At 51.5% G+C, this 16,732-nt stretch overlaps 2 protein-coding genes across 2 annotated transcripts in view; one reads left to right on the top strand and one right to left on the bottom strand.

Annotated features, from left to right (window-relative positions):
* Positions 1-5,759: 5,759 nt before the first annotated feature.
* The window catches only part of Acsf2 (acyl-CoA synthetase family member 2), a 42,202-nt gene continuing 31,229 nt past the window's right edge, over positions 5,760-16,732 (bottom strand). The window contains exons 10-16 of the mRNA XM_032912820.1: positions 16,293-16,369; positions 10,167-10,274; positions 8,864-9,015; positions 7,186-7,327; positions 6,495-6,605; positions 6,281-6,349; positions 5,760-5,922 (exon numbers count right to left, since the gene is read on the bottom strand). Coding sequence (XP_032768711.1) covers positions 5,872-5,922; positions 6,281-6,349; positions 6,495-6,605; positions 7,186-7,327; positions 8,864-9,015; positions 10,167-10,274; positions 16,293-16,369 — 710 coding nt within the window. The 3' untranslated portion in view covers positions 5,760-5,871. The remainder of the gene's footprint in view (positions 5,923-6,280; positions 6,350-6,494; positions 6,606-7,185; positions 7,328-8,863; positions 9,016-10,166; positions 10,275-16,292; positions 16,370-16,732) is intronic.
* On the top strand, positions 12,249-16,100 carry Chad (chondroadherin). The gene is made up of 4 exons (XM_032912821.1): positions 12,249-13,159; positions 14,797-14,960; positions 15,198-15,343; positions 15,571-16,100. Exons 1-3 carry the CDS (start codon positions 12,260-12,262, stop codon positions 15,337-15,339), a joined length of 1,206 nt encoding a protein of 401 aa, XP_032768712.1. The 5' UTR covers positions 12,249-12,259; the 3' UTR covers positions 15,340-15,343; positions 15,571-16,100.

Below are 16,732 nucleotides of genomic sequence, written 5' to 3'. Positions count from 1 at the left end.
TAAAATCAGGTCACAGTCTAACTGGGTGAGGAGACACTAACCAAGTCAAGAGTTAATTCAGTTAGTTTGGTATTAGTTAACTGGCTGTGAGATGGTGGGGCTATAGAAGAGTGCGAGTCAGCGGGAAGGAAGCTCATGGGTTGGGTATTAGAGTAGCAGAAAATCGTTGGAAGCCAGGGGCAGGGGCTCACACCTGTCATACTAGAACTCCAGAGGCTAGACAGGAGGATTGTGGGAGTTCCAAGCCAGCCTGGGCTACAGTGTGAGAACCTATCCCAAAGAAACAAAAGGAGGGGGAAGACATGATGGCTCAGCAAGGATTGGACAAAGCTCAATGGTCCCTGGACAGCCACTATGTAGTGGGAGAGAACCTTGCTCCACATAGTGGTCCCTTGGCCACCATGGGTGGCTCCTAGACAACTCATGTGTGCACATAATACACACAGACACAATAATAAAATAAACAATTGTGGCTTAAATGCACAGACATGCATGCAGGCAAAATACCCAATTACATTTAAACAAACAAAAGAAGAAGAAGAAGAAGAAGAAGAAGAAGAAGAAGAAGAAGAGGAAGAGAGGAAGAGGAAGAGGAAGAGGAAGAGGAAGAGGAAGAGGAAGAGAGAGGAAGAAGAAGAAGAAGAAGAAGAAGAAGAAGAAGAAGAAGAAGAAGAAGAAGAAGAAGAAGAAGAAGAAGAAGAAGAAGAAGCAGCAAAACCTAAAGCTGGAGGGATGGCTCAGTGGTTAAGAGCACTGACTGCTCTTCCAGAGGTCCTGAGTTCAACTCCCAGAAACCACACGGTGGCTCACATCCATCTATAAAGCAATCTAATGCCCTCTTCTGGCCTGCAGGGGTACAGGCAGACAGAACAACACATACGTTTACAAACTAAAAACTTAAATATAAATAAAACTTTGTTTAAAAAAAGAAAAAAAAAAGCCACGTGTGGCAGAACAGCCGTGTAATCCAGGCCTGACTGCATGAGACAGTGTTTCAAGAAGGAAAAGGAAGAGGGAGCAGAGAGATGGCTCAGCAGTAAGAGCTCCGTCTGCTCTTGCAGAGAGCCCAGCACCCACACGCAACCATCTGTAAGAGCTCCCGACTTCCTCCAGCATGCACGTGGTGCGCAGACATATGCAGTCAAAACACATGAAATAAAATAAATATTTTTTAAAGGGAAGGAAGGGAGGGAAAAGAGAAAAAAAGAAAAGAATTCCACTGGGGATTGGCTTGGCAGGGAGAGTGGGCTGTGTGGTCTCTGAGTCAGGCCGGTCCCTGGCATGCGATGGAAGAGAGAGGTGGCAGACCTGGTGTGTGCAGGAGAGGCAGGACACATGTGAGAGGCTTGGAGCAACTGTCCCTCAGAAGGGAAAGATCATGGGCTTGGGAGTCACACGGTGTCGTCGGAAAGCAGTTCTTCCTCAAGAAAGTAAGGTGTTGGGAATACAGCACTCAGGAGGAACCAGCGCTCGCTCTCTCTCTCTCTCTCTCTCTCTCTCTCTCTCTCTCTCTCTCTCTCTCTCTCTCTCTCTCTCTCTCTCTCTCTCTCTCCTCTAGTTCCCTCTAGAAGCAGGATATTTTTTCAGTGTGTTAGCCCATTTGTATGTGGCCCTAAAGCATACGACTTAGGGAGTGGTATTTTCCTGTCCTTCAGCTGCACTTGGAGTGAGGCAGACTTAGTCTACACCAGGCAGCTCTCCCAAGCCTAGGGCAGCAGCCTCAGTGCATCCTGGCCTTCTCTTCCTTGCTGCCTGTAAGTAATACACATGCTTCACATAACACTCCTGAATGCTCTGACCACGAAGGCCAGTGCGAACTAAACCTACTTCAGACAGCTGGATCTAAGAGACTTACATCTCCTGCCAATGATCTCATGGCTCAGGAGACAGAGTGTTGGGAGAGGAAAACTGGCTTGAGAAATGGCAGGTCAAAAATCCCTTAGCTACCAGCTTGCTATTACCAATATTTGTGAGGTTTGTTTTTTGCATTTTTTTCATTTGTTTATTTGTGTGTACACGTGTGTGCATGTGTATGGGCACTCATACTACAGGGCTTATGTGAAGATCGGAGGACAAACTAAAGGATTCAGTTCCTTGCCTCTACTTTGAGGGTTCCAAAGATCAAAGTCATGGCATCGAGCTTGATGACAAATGTCTTATACCCTCTGACCCCTCTCACCGCTCTCTTTTTATGCATTCTTCTAAAGCAGAAAGGAGTGCAAACCACAGAGAGGTAGACACTAAGTGTGATGCTTTGTATATGCTCGGCCCAGGGAGTAGCTGTGTCACTGTGGGTGTGGGCTATAAGAACCTCATCCTAGCTGCCTGGAAGCCAGTCTCCTCATAGCAGCCTTCAAATAAAGATGTAGAACTCTCAGCTCTCCCTGCGCCATGCCGGCCATGACTGATATTATTACTACTACTCAGTTTGCTGTAGTGGGCACGATGAACTGAGATCACTGTTGTCAATGTTATTTCCCTGGGGCCTGGAGTTTGCCTTTGACTCTATTTTGGCCTGGTCAAGTATCCAGCGGCTGACTTCTGGGCATCAGAGGACAGAACGCTGTACCCTGAGATCATGCAAATGCCACCATTCTTTTTGAACAAGTGACCCGTCACGAGCCATGAAGATTGGCTACTCACTGGCAGGCACCGACCTTCACCCAGTCTTCCCATGTCCTAAATCATTCTGCTTTTTTAAAAAAAGATTTATTTATTCTTTAAAAAAGATTTATTTATTCTATGTATATGAGTATACTGTCGCGCTGTCAGACACACCAGGAAAGGGCATTACAGATGGTTGTGAGCCACCATGTGGTCACTGGGAATTGAACTCAGGACCTCTGGAAGAGCAGTCAGTGCTCTTAACCACTGAGCCATCTCTCCAGCCCCTCATTCTGCTTTTGTATTGCTGTGGGTTTTTTGTTTTGTTTTTGTTTTTGTTTTAGTTTTGTTTTGTTTTTGATGCAAGGCCTGTTCCTTAGAGAAATCCAAGATTGACTGATCAAAACTTATAGAAAATAAAAAGTGGATTGGTTGAAAAACATGGAGAGTGACAAACAGAAGGTTTCATTTGTTGGTTGTTGTTTTTTGGACGTTTGTCATCTTTTTTTTTTTTTTTTTTTTTTTTTTTTTTTTTTTGAGACAAGGTCATTGTCTTAGGGTTTTACTGCTGTGAGAAGACACCATGACCAAGGCAACTCTTATAAACAACAATGTTTAACTGGTGCTGGCTCACGGGTTCAGAGGTTCAGTCCATTATCATCAAGGTGGGAGCATGGTAGCATCCAGGCAGGCCTGGTGTAGGAGGAGCTGAGAGTTCTACATCTTCATGCAAGGGCAGCCAGGAGAAGACTGGCTCCCATGTGGTTCAAAGGAGGGTCTCATTGACCGCCCCCATAGTGACACACCTCCTCCAACAAAGCCACACCTACTCTAACAAGGCCACACCTTCCTAATAGTGCCACTTCCTGGGTAAAGCATATTCAAACCGCCAGTAGTTATGTAGCCTAGGCTAGCCCTGAACTTGCAGCGATCACTTTGCTTCTGTCTTCAAGTAGTGAAGTACGAGCTGGACGCTACTGTACCCAGCAAGACCACAGAGTTGGTTTTGTTGTTGTTTTATGGGTTCTTTGTTTAGTTCTGTTGTTTGTTGTTTGCTTCGTTGGGTTTTGAGACAGGTTTCCCTGTGTAGCCCTTGCTGTCCTGGAATTGCTGTGTAGACAATGAAGGCTGGCCTCAAATTCAGAGACCCATCTGCCTCTGCCTCCCAAGTACTAGGTTCGAAGGTATGAACAATCCTGTCTTTCTCTCTCTCTTCTCTCTCTCTCTCTCTTCTTTTCTTTTCTTCTTTTTCAAGTGATTAAGAGTACTTATCGCTCTTTTGTAGGAGGACCTGATTTCCAGCACCTACATGGTAGTCCAGAACCATTCCAGAATATCTACCACTTCCTTTTAACCTCTGAGAGCGCCTGGCAGGCATGAGGTGCATGAACATATGTTCAGGCAGAACATCCATACACATAAAATAAATAAATCTTTAAAAAAAAAAAAAGTTTAAAGGAGCTGGGTGAAGGTCTACACACATTTTATCCCAGTGATCAGGAGGCAGAGGTAGGTGGATCTCTGAGTTTGAGACCATCCTGGTCTACAGAGTGAGTTCCAGGATAGCCAGGGCTACACAGGGAAATATTTAAAACTGTCTCATAACAAAACACAAGAATAGTTTAATGTATACAGTATTTTGCCTCTGTGTGTGTGCACGTGCATGCGTGTGCATGTGCGTGTGCGTGCGTGGTATGTGTGTGTGTGTGGTGTGTGCGCGCACACATCAGGTGACCCCCAGAGGCCAGAAGAGGGAGCAGGACCTCCTGGAACTGGAATTATGGATGGTTGTGAAACACCATATGGGTGCTGGGAAGCAAGCTCTCCAAGAGCAGGCTCTTGACGCCGATCCATCTCTCCAGCCCCTTCAGCGTCTCTTTAGGAGGTGATGGCAATTTTTTGTTTTGTTTTTGTTGTTGGTTTTCAAGAAAGGGTTTCTTTGTGTAGCCCTGGTTGTCCTGGAATTCACTCTGTAGACCACGCTGGCCTCAAACTCAGGGATCCTCCCAACTCTTCCTCCTGAGTGCTGGGGATTCAAGGTGTGGGCCACCACCACCTGACTGCGACAGCATTGATGACAATGATTAAAGTTGGCTTTGGTCCTTGTTATACATATATGCGAATTAAAGTGCTGTGGGGAATGTACTTTAAAATGGGTGCACTGGATAGGATGTGAGTTACAGTCCAACAAGGCTGCTAGTTTACGGATTTATTTGTATTTATTTGCATACGTCTATGTAAGAATATACCACGTGCTGGGGGGAGGGGTCTCGAAGGCCAGAAGAGATCGTCAATCCCCTGGGGGTGGACTCAAAGGTAGTTGTGAGCTGCCAAAAAGAGTGCTGAGAATCCAACTCGAATCCTCTGGAAGAGCAGCCAGTCCTCTCAACCACCGAGCCCCCTCTCCAGCACTCAAAACTGTTATTTAAAAAAAAAAATCAATAATTATTGGGCCGGGAGTGTAGGCCAGTGAGAAGGTCCTTATCTATTCATGAGGGGCTTTCAGATTCCCAGCCTCGGGAAACAAAGAAGCAAGACCGAACACTTATTTCAGGACTGATCTGTCGCAACGATTTGAAGAAAAAATGATCAAATGAGTAAAGCATGCAAACACCAGGCACGGTAGCACAAAGGACTGATCCCAGCACTCCAGAGGCAGAGGCAATGAGAACTCTGTGAGTTCAAAACCAGCCTGATCTACCCTGTACAACCAGGGGTACAGAGTGAGGTCCTGTCTCACGGGAAGACAACAAAAAACAGAAAGAAAGAAAGAGAGAGAGAGAAAGAGAGAGAGAGAGAGAGAGAGAGAGAGAGAGAGAGAGAGAGAGAGAGAGAGAAAGGCAGACAGAAAATGGGGGTGGCTTGGAATTTCAAGAGGACAGAGTGGGGCTTAGATTAAGTAATTAATGCACAGCAAAACGCTGTGAGATTAGGTGTGAAGGAGCTGGCTGTCCTCCTATCTCTTCCCTTCTCTATCCCCACAGGAGCTACAGAGAGAGCACAGCAGCCAGACACTGGCCAAACAGGGAACATTCTTTATGCCAAGTCGCAAAGATGACAAGCGGCATGAGGAGGACCCAGGACCCTCCTTTGTGTGGAAGGACAGAGAGGTTCTGGGAGGGCTGGGAAGGGTATGGGAGGATCCTTTGTGTGGGAGGGCTAGGACGGCTCTCCTTTGTGTTAGAGGGCTGGGAAAGTCTGGGAGGATCCTCCTTTGTGTGGGAGGACTGAGGGGCTCTGGGAGGGCTGGGAGGACCCTCCTTTGCTTCACAGTTTTAGATGTTGTTCCATCTGCTCTCGGAGTTTGAATTTCTGGACCTAGAAGAAAGAGGAGAGAGAGAGAGTCTGCGCTGTGGTGCTATGGTAACTAACCATCCTTGGTTTGCCTGGTAAGGACAGTGGGGGAGGGGGACAAGTACTAAACCTAAGAAAGCCCAGGGCAAATCAGGAAGAAGTGACTTCCGGGTCCTCCTATTGCTAGGCTCTTTGTCTCATTAAGGAAGACACTGGTGGGACCACCTAGCCTTTCTGCACCCAGCTCCACAGGACCCCACACTGCCCTCCCCTCCCCTCCCCTCCCCACACTACCCCTCCCTTCCCCACACTGCCCCGCCCCGCCCCCACACTGTCCCGCCCACTCTGCCCTGCCCCTCCCCAGTCTCCTCCCTTCACACACCTTTCCTGAGACAGTGAGAGGATAGCCTTCCACAAACACGATGTATCGGGGAATCTTAAAATGGGAAATCTGCAGACCAGAGAGGGAAAGCGTGAGGCTGGGCAAAGAAAGAGTGCTCCCCCTGGCTGGGGAGTTGGATCCATCAGGGCAGCACAACCCAGGATGACTGGCAGGGAGAGGTAGGTGAGTGAATGAGGGCGCCTGGGGTTCCCACCTTTCCTTTGCAGAAAGCTTTGATCTCCTCCTCCGTGGTGGTCTCTCCACTCTTCAGCCGAATGCAAGCGCAGACTTCCTCCCCCATCCGATCGTCCTTCACCCCAACCACCTATCCAAGGTCAGAGACAGATACCACACATCAAAGCTGGCCTGGCGGGGTTGGGGATTTAGCTCAGTGGTAGAGCGCTTGCCTAGGAAGCAAGGCCCTGGTTCGATCCCAGCTCCAAAAAAAAAGAACCAAAAAAAAAAAAAAAAAAAAAAAAGCTGGCCTGGCTAGTTTTTAATGTCAACTAGACACAGGCTGAAGTCATTTGGGACAGAGAGAACCTCAACTGAGAAAATGTCCCGACCAGGTTGGCCTTTGGGCAAGCCTACATTTTCTTGATTGATGATTTATGTGAGAAGAGATAGCTCACTATGGGTGGTGCTGGGCTAGTGGTCCTGGGGGTTATTTTAAAAAGCAGGCTAAGCAAACTATGGAGAAGACAGTATTCAATCACTCCTTTGGTTCCTGCTTCCAGATTCCTGCCTTAAATTCCAGCCCCGACTTCCCTTTGATGATGGACTATGATGCAGAAGTGTGAGATGAAATAAACCCTTTCCTCCCCAAGTTGCTTTTCGTCATGGTGTTTTACCACAGCAGACCCCTTCAGCTAAGCTAGAGCATCACTGGATTCTCGGGGCCTCACCTGTGCTTCCTGCACCTGTGGGTGCTTGTGGAAGAAGTCCTCCAGCTCTGCAGGGTAGATGTTCTCACCACCGCGGATGATCATGTCCTTCGATCGGCCCACGATCCTGCAGAAGCCCTGCTCATCCATGGAGGCAATGTCCCTGTAACAAGAAAGCCAGGTGTGGCTTCTACCTCTGCTTTATTGGGCTAGTCCACTCGCTTTCTTGTTCACGCACTCACAGAATCGTTTATTGAGCATCTATTATGTGCCACCCACTGCTCTAGACTCTAGGAGTCCCAATAGGAACAAAAATACCTCTGGAGCCTACATGGCAGACTGGAAGGATGAAAAAAAAAAAAAAAACAAATCAGTGTAGCACCTGTCACATCCTCTCTGTCTTCTTATTTATATATTGGCTCCCCTTTATGGCTGGCTTCCTTTTTGAATCATTTAGGTCTCAGTTCAGATGTTTCCAGAGACCTTCTCTGACCCTGGACTAAGAAAATCCTTTCTCTCCACCACAGCCACTTCCTCTCCTGTGACCCCATTTGATTTTTTTGATGTCTGAGATTCTGTTTCCTTCCACCAGACACGTGGGAAGGAGAAGCAAGCCCTTCCTCAGCTAAACCGCAACGGCACACAGCAGGTGCACAAGGACTCGGGTATGGGTCGGAGGTTGGCTCAGTGGTTGAGCACTTGCCTAGCAAGCACAAGGCCTTGGGTTCAGTCCTCAGCTCTGAGCTGGGAGTGGGAAGGAGAAGAGAAAAGGAAAGAAAAGAAAAGAAAAGAAAAGAAAAGAAAAGTAAAGTATGGACCAGAGAGCTGACTGACTCAGAGGGTAAGAGCTCTGGCCGGTCCTGTCCTGGTGCTTTCATTAGTAAACAACACACTGAAAACCCGTTCGGATTCTGGGGATGCAAATGCTGTGTGCTGCCCTGGAATCTTATCTCTGAGAGAAGTAGGTTCACCCCCATGACACACATTTTGACTCAGGGAAATTTTGTTGGTGGTGCTTGTTTTGAGACAGTCTCAGGAAAGTGACCTTGGACATGGAATACCCTGCTTCCACCCAAGCCCTGTGACTACAAACACATGCACCACCATGCCCCAGGGCTATGAGACCCTAGGGATAGAACCCAGGGCTGCGTGCATGTTAGACAAGCAGTGCTCTACCCACCGAGCTGCAGCTACAATCCATTTATCCCCATTATTGGACACAAGGTCTCTCGTAGCTCAGGTTAGCTCTCAGCTCACTATACAGGTAAAGATAACCTTGAACCCCTGATCCTTCAACTCCTCTCTACCACGTGCTGGGGTGACAGGCACATTCAGTATACATTCAGGCACATACAGTTTATGTGGTGCTGAAGACTGAACCCAGTACTTCATGCACAGTAGACCAGGAACTAGAAACTAAGATACATCTCCAGAGAGCCTTGGAGGTGCTCCCCGCCCTGTCCCGGCACTGGGGATTGGCTCTATGGTTCCCCATGTGGCACCCAAAATCTAGATCCACTACTAAGCCTCACCTCCAAGCAAATTTTGGAAACCAAGTCTTTAGTAGGGGGAGTTGAGGGGAGAGGGAGGGATCCTGTGAGCTCTCACTTCCTCCATGTGCTAGTTGAGTTTTCCTAACTCAGCCTTAGAACCCCGTCCCCACTTGGTAGCCAGCGTCCACATCATCTCGGTAGCTCACCCTGTCCGATACCATCTGTCTTGCCCAACCGTTTCGAAGGTCTTCTGTGGCTCGCCCCAGTAGCCCTGCATGACGCAGTACCCTCGGATGCACAGCTCTCCAGGCATGTTCAGCTTGGTCAGCTCCCCGGTCTCCATGTTCACGATCTGGGCCTGGGACAGGTCAGTGTTCAGCTTGAGCCTCCTGCTCTCTTGCTTTGGGGAACAGGTTCCTTGGAGATCGGGGTGGGGCGGAGGGGTTGCTTTTCTTTCTTCCCCTCACCCTCTAACGAAATGAAGCCGCTGGTTCTACTCATCTCAGTCCCGGGAAAGGAAAGGGAGGCTAGAGCAGATCCGTTGTCAAGAAGAGACCCACACTGGGTCTGAACCACGGGGAGGGTATATGGAGGGGGCGCTGCTTGCCTTTTAAATTCCTGCCCTGGCTGTACTTTTACACAGGGTACTGAGGACAGGGCCGGGTAGTGAGCCTCCTTGAAGGAGGCCTGAAGAGGGGCATGCCACATGCTGAATTATAAGCCATGTAGAAGGGAAGGCCACCGTCTCCCCTCTTTTCCCATAAGGCAATGTAGAACCTGAAGATGACCGCATGGCGGTGCCACGTGATCAGGAGAGGGAGAACCCGAAATTCTAGCAGACGAAGAGCCACGACCAATGTGCCAAGGGAGGATGGGTCTGGGTACTTCCATGGGGGGATGGGAAGAAGGATGTCTCCCGGACAAACCTCAGGGTGCATCTCAAAGAGGGTGGCTGAGAAGCAGTGGAGAACCAGTGTGTGGGCATTCTCCAAGGTACCCCCGAGAGGCAGGGAAACTCAGTGATATCTGAATAAAGTTACATGGTCGGGGCCAGAGAGGAGTCACAGCTAGGAGCCTGAGACTGAGGCGTTTGAAGTGTAAGGGACCTTCAAGGGACACACATCTTGGGAAAAGAGGAGGTCATGCTCAGACAAAAGAAGAGTGAGAGGCAGAGGCCTGCAGGAAGAAAGCTACATCAGGGGAAAAAAACCTCCGTCTGTTCTGGCTCCTTTTTGAGACTGGTCTGGCTGCCCAAGACAGACAGTGGGCTTGGCAAAAACACACCTCAGACAGGAAGGGTGGCTACGGAGAGGTTCGGCTGGCGGCTGCTCAGAGCTGCTGTCCCAGCGCTCCCTCTCCGGCTCTTCCTGCTTCAGCCCACAGAGCCGGGCCAGGTCCAGCAAGCCCCCATCGCTGGGGCCCTCTATATCTGAGTGAGCTGTTTGGATGTCTGCCGGAAAGCCCTCACGTGGTGAGAGGGGGCTCTGAGGGCATCCGTCAGGGGCTCACCTCCGTGTGAGGCATAATTCTGCCTACACTTCCAGCCTTCTGCTCCAGGGTGTCCTCGGGAAAGTTCATGAAGGTCACGGGACTGTTCTCTGTGGTTCCATAAACAACCTAGAGGGGCCAAAAAGACGGCTTGGAGGGAAGCAGGGGACAGAGAAGGGCTGTGGTGACCCACCCTAGGTAGCTGAACGGTGAGAACTGAGGTAAGCGAGGGGACAAGAGCCAGAGGTCAGAAGCCAGAAGTGCAGCTCTCTGCGGGGGACCCCTGGTCTGGAACAAAATCGAAAATAGAAGCCACTCTCTCCTGCCCAGGGTTCCGACGCTCCCCTGTGAAGCCCGTGGCTTCTGGCATCACTTGCACCCAGAGCTCTTCTCTCCACCTCCAGGTCCTACCTTCTTGATTTCAGGCCACAACAGCCTCCGTCCCTCTCTTCCTAGCCAAAGGCCCCATAAACTTGATGAGAAAGGCAGCCTGGCTTACGATGGAGCTGGGAGTGGTACAGACACACAGACACCACTCCCCTCCAACCTGGGACAAGTGCCTGGCCTTAGGGTGGGCGCCCCGCAAGCTCTGGAGACTTTCCTGTGCGTTTATTTTCATCAAAACAAAAATACAGCCACAGCATGGATTTAAAAGGCCCATGAACACGCGTGTGCACACACACACACACACACACACACACACACACACACCTGCAACCTCAGTGGTTAGAACATCCTGTGCAACAGAAAAACTAACAGCCAGCCTAAATACCACCAGAGAATATTCTAGGCCAAGAATGACCCCCACAAACCCCATTCTAGAGGCGAGGAGTAAGGGGGGCTTAGAAAAGTACAGGCTTGAAGACCAAACCCCACAACTATGTATTGGGTGTCATGAGAAGGTTGATATCTTGTCCTCTACCAGGTCTCTGTTGGTGGCCTCCATTCCTGCACACCATCAAGTGGTGTGGTTCTGGCATAGTTGAGGCAACCCAGAACTCATCCTGGGCCAAAGCTGTAACCTGCCTGCTCACCCTCCCTTCTCCACAGAACTCCAGACACTATGGCTGGCTGGTGAGTAAATGTAAGCCCGGTCTACTAGGGCGGGGCTGCCCATAACCCAGCATCTGGCTACCCAGGGCTGGTCGCCTGTAGCCAGCACCCCACCTCCCACTAGCTCACACAGTCCTGGGGTCCTTGCCCAGCTTGGCCTCTGCCAAGTACACATTGGCGCCACTAGGCTGCCACTCTGAGACCCCCCTCTTAGGGGTGGGTCCTAACCACTGGTGAGGGGAGGATCCGGAGATGAGGATATTTGGGGGAGATTAAGGAGACTGCGCAACCAGACTTGTTCAGCGGCCTGTGGTCTCCAGGTGTGTTGCCAGCCCTGTGGTTCACTCCCTACACACAACAGTTCCCTCATTTCTGTGTAGCCTTCAGCCCTAGAAAAGGGAACGAGAGTGCAAAGGACGGAATAGAAGCCCAGAGCTAAGAGAGGGGTCGTGGATAAGCCCACAACCAGGACCTCTTAAAGGCTTGGCGCCACGGGCTAGGAGAAGGGTTAGAGGCAACTGTCAGCTAGCATCATCAACCAGCCCCCTCCCCCCACCTCCTTGGGATGAACCCAGGAAGGTTTACCCAAAAGCGGGAGCCCAACCCACAGCAGCTCTCACGCTCCGCCTGCGCGGCACAACAGCCCCATTAAAGCGCCGCCGGCTGGCCAACCGCGGTGAGACGCATCCGGCCGTCGGGCCCCACTTCCTCCCTCCTGGAGTCCAGGGTGACCTGTCTGCCAAGGGCGTGTGGGGGAGGAGGACGTAGAGACTCAAAGTTGAGCAAATAAATAAGTTCTGGGAACACCTCCCTCTGCCCAGTGGAAATTCAGAGGCCCTTCGACACACCTATCATCGTTCCCCCCCACCTCGGGGTGTTGGCCCAGATAGAGGAGGGTAGGGAAAGGTGCAGCATAACGTTTGCAAACCGGAGTGAAGGGGTTGGGGTTCAGGGGAAGGGTCCTCAACTCTACATATGGTCGCCTGCTGTGAAAAGAGCCCCCCAGCCATCAAGGACAGGGGCGCATCTCCGGGCGGGAGGGGGTTAAATCAGTGGCTTCGATGCTCCACGTAGTAGCTGGCTCCGCTGCCAACTGCGGTCAAGGCTGCCCTATAAATGGGCCGGGAGACCCGAGAGTCAGGACTTGTCGCTGCCTTAGCCCCCCAGCCCCGGCTCAAGGCGTCCTGATCATGGCCCGAGTACTCTTACTCAGTCTGGTCTTCCTTGCTATCCTCCTGCCTGCGCTGGCCGCCTGCCCCCAAAACTGTCACTGCCACGGTGATCTGCAGCATGTCATCTGTGACAAGGTGGGGCTGCAGAAGATCCCCAAGGTATCAGAGACTACCAAACTGCTCAACCTGCAGCGCAACAACTTCCCGGTGCTGGCTGCCAACTCGTTCCGGACCGTGCCGAACCTGGTCTCGCTGCACCTGCAGCACTGTAACATCCGCGAGGTGGCCGCTGGCGCCTTCCGAGGCCTGAAGCAGCTCATCTACCTGTACCTGTCCCACAATGACATCCGGGTGCTGCGCGCTGGAGCCTTCGATGACCTGACTGAACTCACTTACCTCTATCTAGACCACAACAAGGTGTCGGAACTGCCCCGGGGGCTGCTCTCCCCTCTGGTCAACCTCTTCATCTTGCAGCTCAACAACAACAAAATCCGAGAGCTGCGTGCAGGAGCCTTCCAGGGTGCCAAGGACCTGCGCTGGCTCTACCTGTCAGAAAATGCCCTCACTTCCCTGCACCCTGGGTCCCTGGATGATGTGGAGAACCTAGCCAAGTTTCACCTGGACAGGAACCAGCTGTCTAGCTACCCCTCAGCGGCCCTGAGCAAACTTCGGGTGGTGGAGGAGCTGAAGCTGTCCCACAACCCTCTGAAGAGCATCCCCGACAATGCCTTCCAGTCCTTTGGCAGATACCTGGAGACCCTCTGGCTGGATAACACCAACCTGGAGAAGGTAGGTGCCCTGGCGGCAGTTCTCACGGCTCCTTCTGGGTTGCCATACTAGTACCACATAGGGACAGCATTCCCTCCTCCTGGACTCCTTGCTTTTGACACACCTCCTCCCCATCCCTCCCACCCTCACCTGGTGGTTGCTTCTCAGCAGTGCTCTCTCCTTATAAGAGATGGACTGTTCTGGGCCCGCAAATGGCCTCTGGGAGGCATCTGCCCCAAACCCCACAGTGAACAGCAGATACCTCTTCCTGCTGGGGTTCCCACCCCTCCTTTGCCATTTCCCCAGTCTCCATTAAGCCTGCCATCCCATAAAGGAAGGTTTGTCTACTGAGGCACCTTCCAGAAGCTGAGAGAACACAAAGAGACCCTGTTCCCGGTGGGTGCTGGCCTGTGGCGCTAAGGTAAAATGAGGGGCTGGAGGAAGAGTTGGGGAGCAAGTACCTTAAGGAGAATTCTTCCACGCCCTCGGAGACCCTGATGGATGCCCCTCCCCCATTCCCTCTGTGGGTCCAAACACACTCAACTTTATGAGTAGGGAAACCAAGACGCGGAGACCAAAGGCTTCACCAAATTGCTGGCTTGGTGCTCGTGCAGCCCGTGAATGAACACATGTGATCCTTGGCACAGCCCCCAAGTGTCTCCTCTGGGCACAGACTGACTGTCTCAGATAGTTTGTTGACTCTTGCTTTCCCCAGTCACCAGATCCCCAACCCCTCAGTCCTTCCTCCCCTGGGGTGCCCAGTCTAGCCTGGTGGGGGCTGTACGGGAGCAGAATCCTTTTCTGGGAACTAGAAAATCACCCCGGTACACAGTTTCAGCCAGAAGGTTTGAGCAGAGACCATAGCAAGGTGGAGTACAGTTTTGTTTGTAGAGAACGTCACATCCCTACCGATCTGGTCTGAGAGAGGTCACAGATATGGAACCTAGGGCAGAGGCCAACCTCTGTCTGGGTAGATGGAGACTTCTGGGTGGATCTTCTTTAGCCTGGCCTCACTCAAGCTGAAAGTGGACCACCCTGGTGCCAAAATTGTGGGCAGTAGAACAGCATTAGAATGAGGGGGCCAGAGACACTGACACCAGGGCTCAGGTGAAGGCACCAATACATTTCCTCTGGAGCCTTCCATCCTGGCCAAAGTCCCCACCGAGGTGGCTCCACAAATAGCATCTAGCAGAGGGCAGAAGAGCAATGAAGACAGGATTGGGGGAAATCCTGAGACCCTGGGGATGTGGGGAGTCTGTATCCACTGGCCATCCCACCAAACACTGACCAGGTTTACTGTGTGCCTGCCTGGGCTCTCAGAGCCAAGCTCTGGCTGCTCCCCAGACCCAGTGTTTGTGCAGGGAGGGTGCTGCCTAGGAGGTGGGGGACAGGGTGCGGTTTGCAGCTACTGTTTACAAGCGAGGTGACCCTGGCCAAAGGACTGAACTTTTTCCATTTACACATTGGAAAGGACCCCTTCCCTCTCAAAAGAGGTGTTGTGGATTACATCATTCAGAAAACTGCTTGGAAAATTGTGGCTCCTCAACAAAGCTGGTGCTTGTGTCCAGGGAAAGATCCTGGTCGTCTGAGAAGAGAGCCAGGAGAGCCTGGAGACTGGGATTGAGGTGCTCACTTCTGCCTCCCTTCCCCCCCTCCAGTTCTCAGATGCTGCCTTCGCGGGTGTGACCACACTGAAGCATGTCCATCTGGAGAACAGTCGCCTGAACCAATTGCCCTCCACCTTCCCCTTTGACAACCTGGAGACCCTCACTCTCACCAACAACCCATGGAAATGCACATGCCAGCTCCGTGGCCTTCGACGGTGAGACTATTCCTCCATATAACCCCCAGTTTGTCCTCCACATGATGGTCCTGCGATAAACAGCCTGGACATACATCCTAGTCAGCTACCTAGCAGGTCAGGCAGGTACTGAGTGGCTCCATTCTCTCACAACTCCAGATTCTTCTAGGGCCAATAGTCTATCCATCCTGGTCATTGTCCCTTTCCCAAGCCCTCCCACCCAGCTTCTCCAAGCCCAGCAACTCTTTGTCTCTGTAGGTGGTTGGAAGCCAAGACTTCTCGACCGGATGCTACCTGCTCTTCACCAGCCAAGTTCAAGGGTCAGCGTATTCGTGACACGGATGCCCTCCGCAGCTGCAAATCCCCCACCAAGAGGTCCAAGAAAGCTGGCCGCCATTAAACAGGTAGGGCCGGGTAGGGAGGCCACCACCGTCTGCCTTTGGTGCTGCCCCATTTCCAGATGGGGTGCTAGACCCTATGACACCACCTCTGGAGGGGCAATCGGAGCCTCTTACAAGAAAAGGAAGGGAGGACTGGGTGTCCTCTCCAAGGGCTTGGCCTAGGATGTCCCTGGTTCCCTTTGATGCCTCTGGGTAATTGGAGTCCTAATCCCCATCTTTCCTCACTGCAGGTCCTGATCCAGCCAGTCCTGGTGACTGCTTTCCGCTGGAGAGACTACTGACATTCCCCCTACCATCCGCACCTTCTCCTACAGCCTCTGTGGATGCAGAGCTACCCCACATCTAGGTACATCCTGGCAGGGGGCACTGGACTCCCTATAGCCACCCCGGTTCCACCCAGTGGGGTCCTAGGGAGGATACAGAACTCCTCCCCAGCCACTGTGCCTGGGATCTGCCATGGCTCCTCTCAGAGAAGCTATTATAGAACCTCTGTCCATCTTTCCATCGGAGCTAACCAGTGGTCATCGGGATGACCACATTATTACCACCTTCCTCAATTCCCTGCTCCCCTGCCATTTGGAAACAAACATCAAGCCCTTGACCCACCCTGATTGCCAGAAAGAATTTCAGGCTCATGCCCCAACTGTGCCAATCCCTGCCTGCCAGGGCGTGCTAACAGGATACCAGTAGTACTTGGCTGCATACCTTTCCATGCTGTATTTCTGTCCCGGATTTCTATAAACATAAATGTCTGTGTGTACATCGTTCTCCTCTCACCTCTCCCTACCCCTGCAGCATGTGTTAGGTAATAACTCACACCATCTTGATTTACCTCTGCTTCCTGGAGCAGAGAGTGAGCTAGAGGTTCCCCTTTGGCCTGGCTTGTCAGTCCCTACTCACTACCGGCCTGGCGAGTTCCCAGCTGGACCGTGGGGCCCTAATGACCACTCACCACCAGCTCCTTCATGTTCATCTTGCTGATGATGGCTCGAATCAATTCCGGGGGTGCCAGGGACCCAGCAATCACACCTGGATCAGGAAGAGGGGCTGATGGGATTGATGGTAGAAGCCTGTAATGCCAGCTATTTGGGAGGCTGAGGTAGGAAGGATTACAAGTTCAAAGTCTGACTGGGATACAGAGTGAGTTCCAGGACAACTTGGATAGCTGAGTGAGAGCCTGTCTCAAAAACAGGAAGGCTGGGGACACTTGCCTAACATTCAGGAGGCTCTAGGTTCAATCCTCAGTACCACACACACACACACACACACACACACACACACACACACACACACACAGAGAGAGAGAGACAGACAGACAGACAGACAGACAGACAGAGACAGACACAGACAGACAGAGAAAGGCAGACAGAGACACAGAGACAGAGGGACACA

This window comes from Rattus rattus, chromosome 9 (assembly GCF_011064425.1).
Source record: "Rattus rattus isolate New Zealand chromosome 9, Rrattus_CSIRO_v1, whole genome shotgun sequence".
NCBI classification, from domain to species: domain Eukaryota; kingdom Metazoa; phylum Chordata; class Mammalia; order Rodentia; family Muridae; genus Rattus; species Rattus rattus.
The sequence above is the reverse complement of the archived record's forward strand: the minus strand, read 5'-3'. Positions and strand labels throughout refer to the sequence as shown.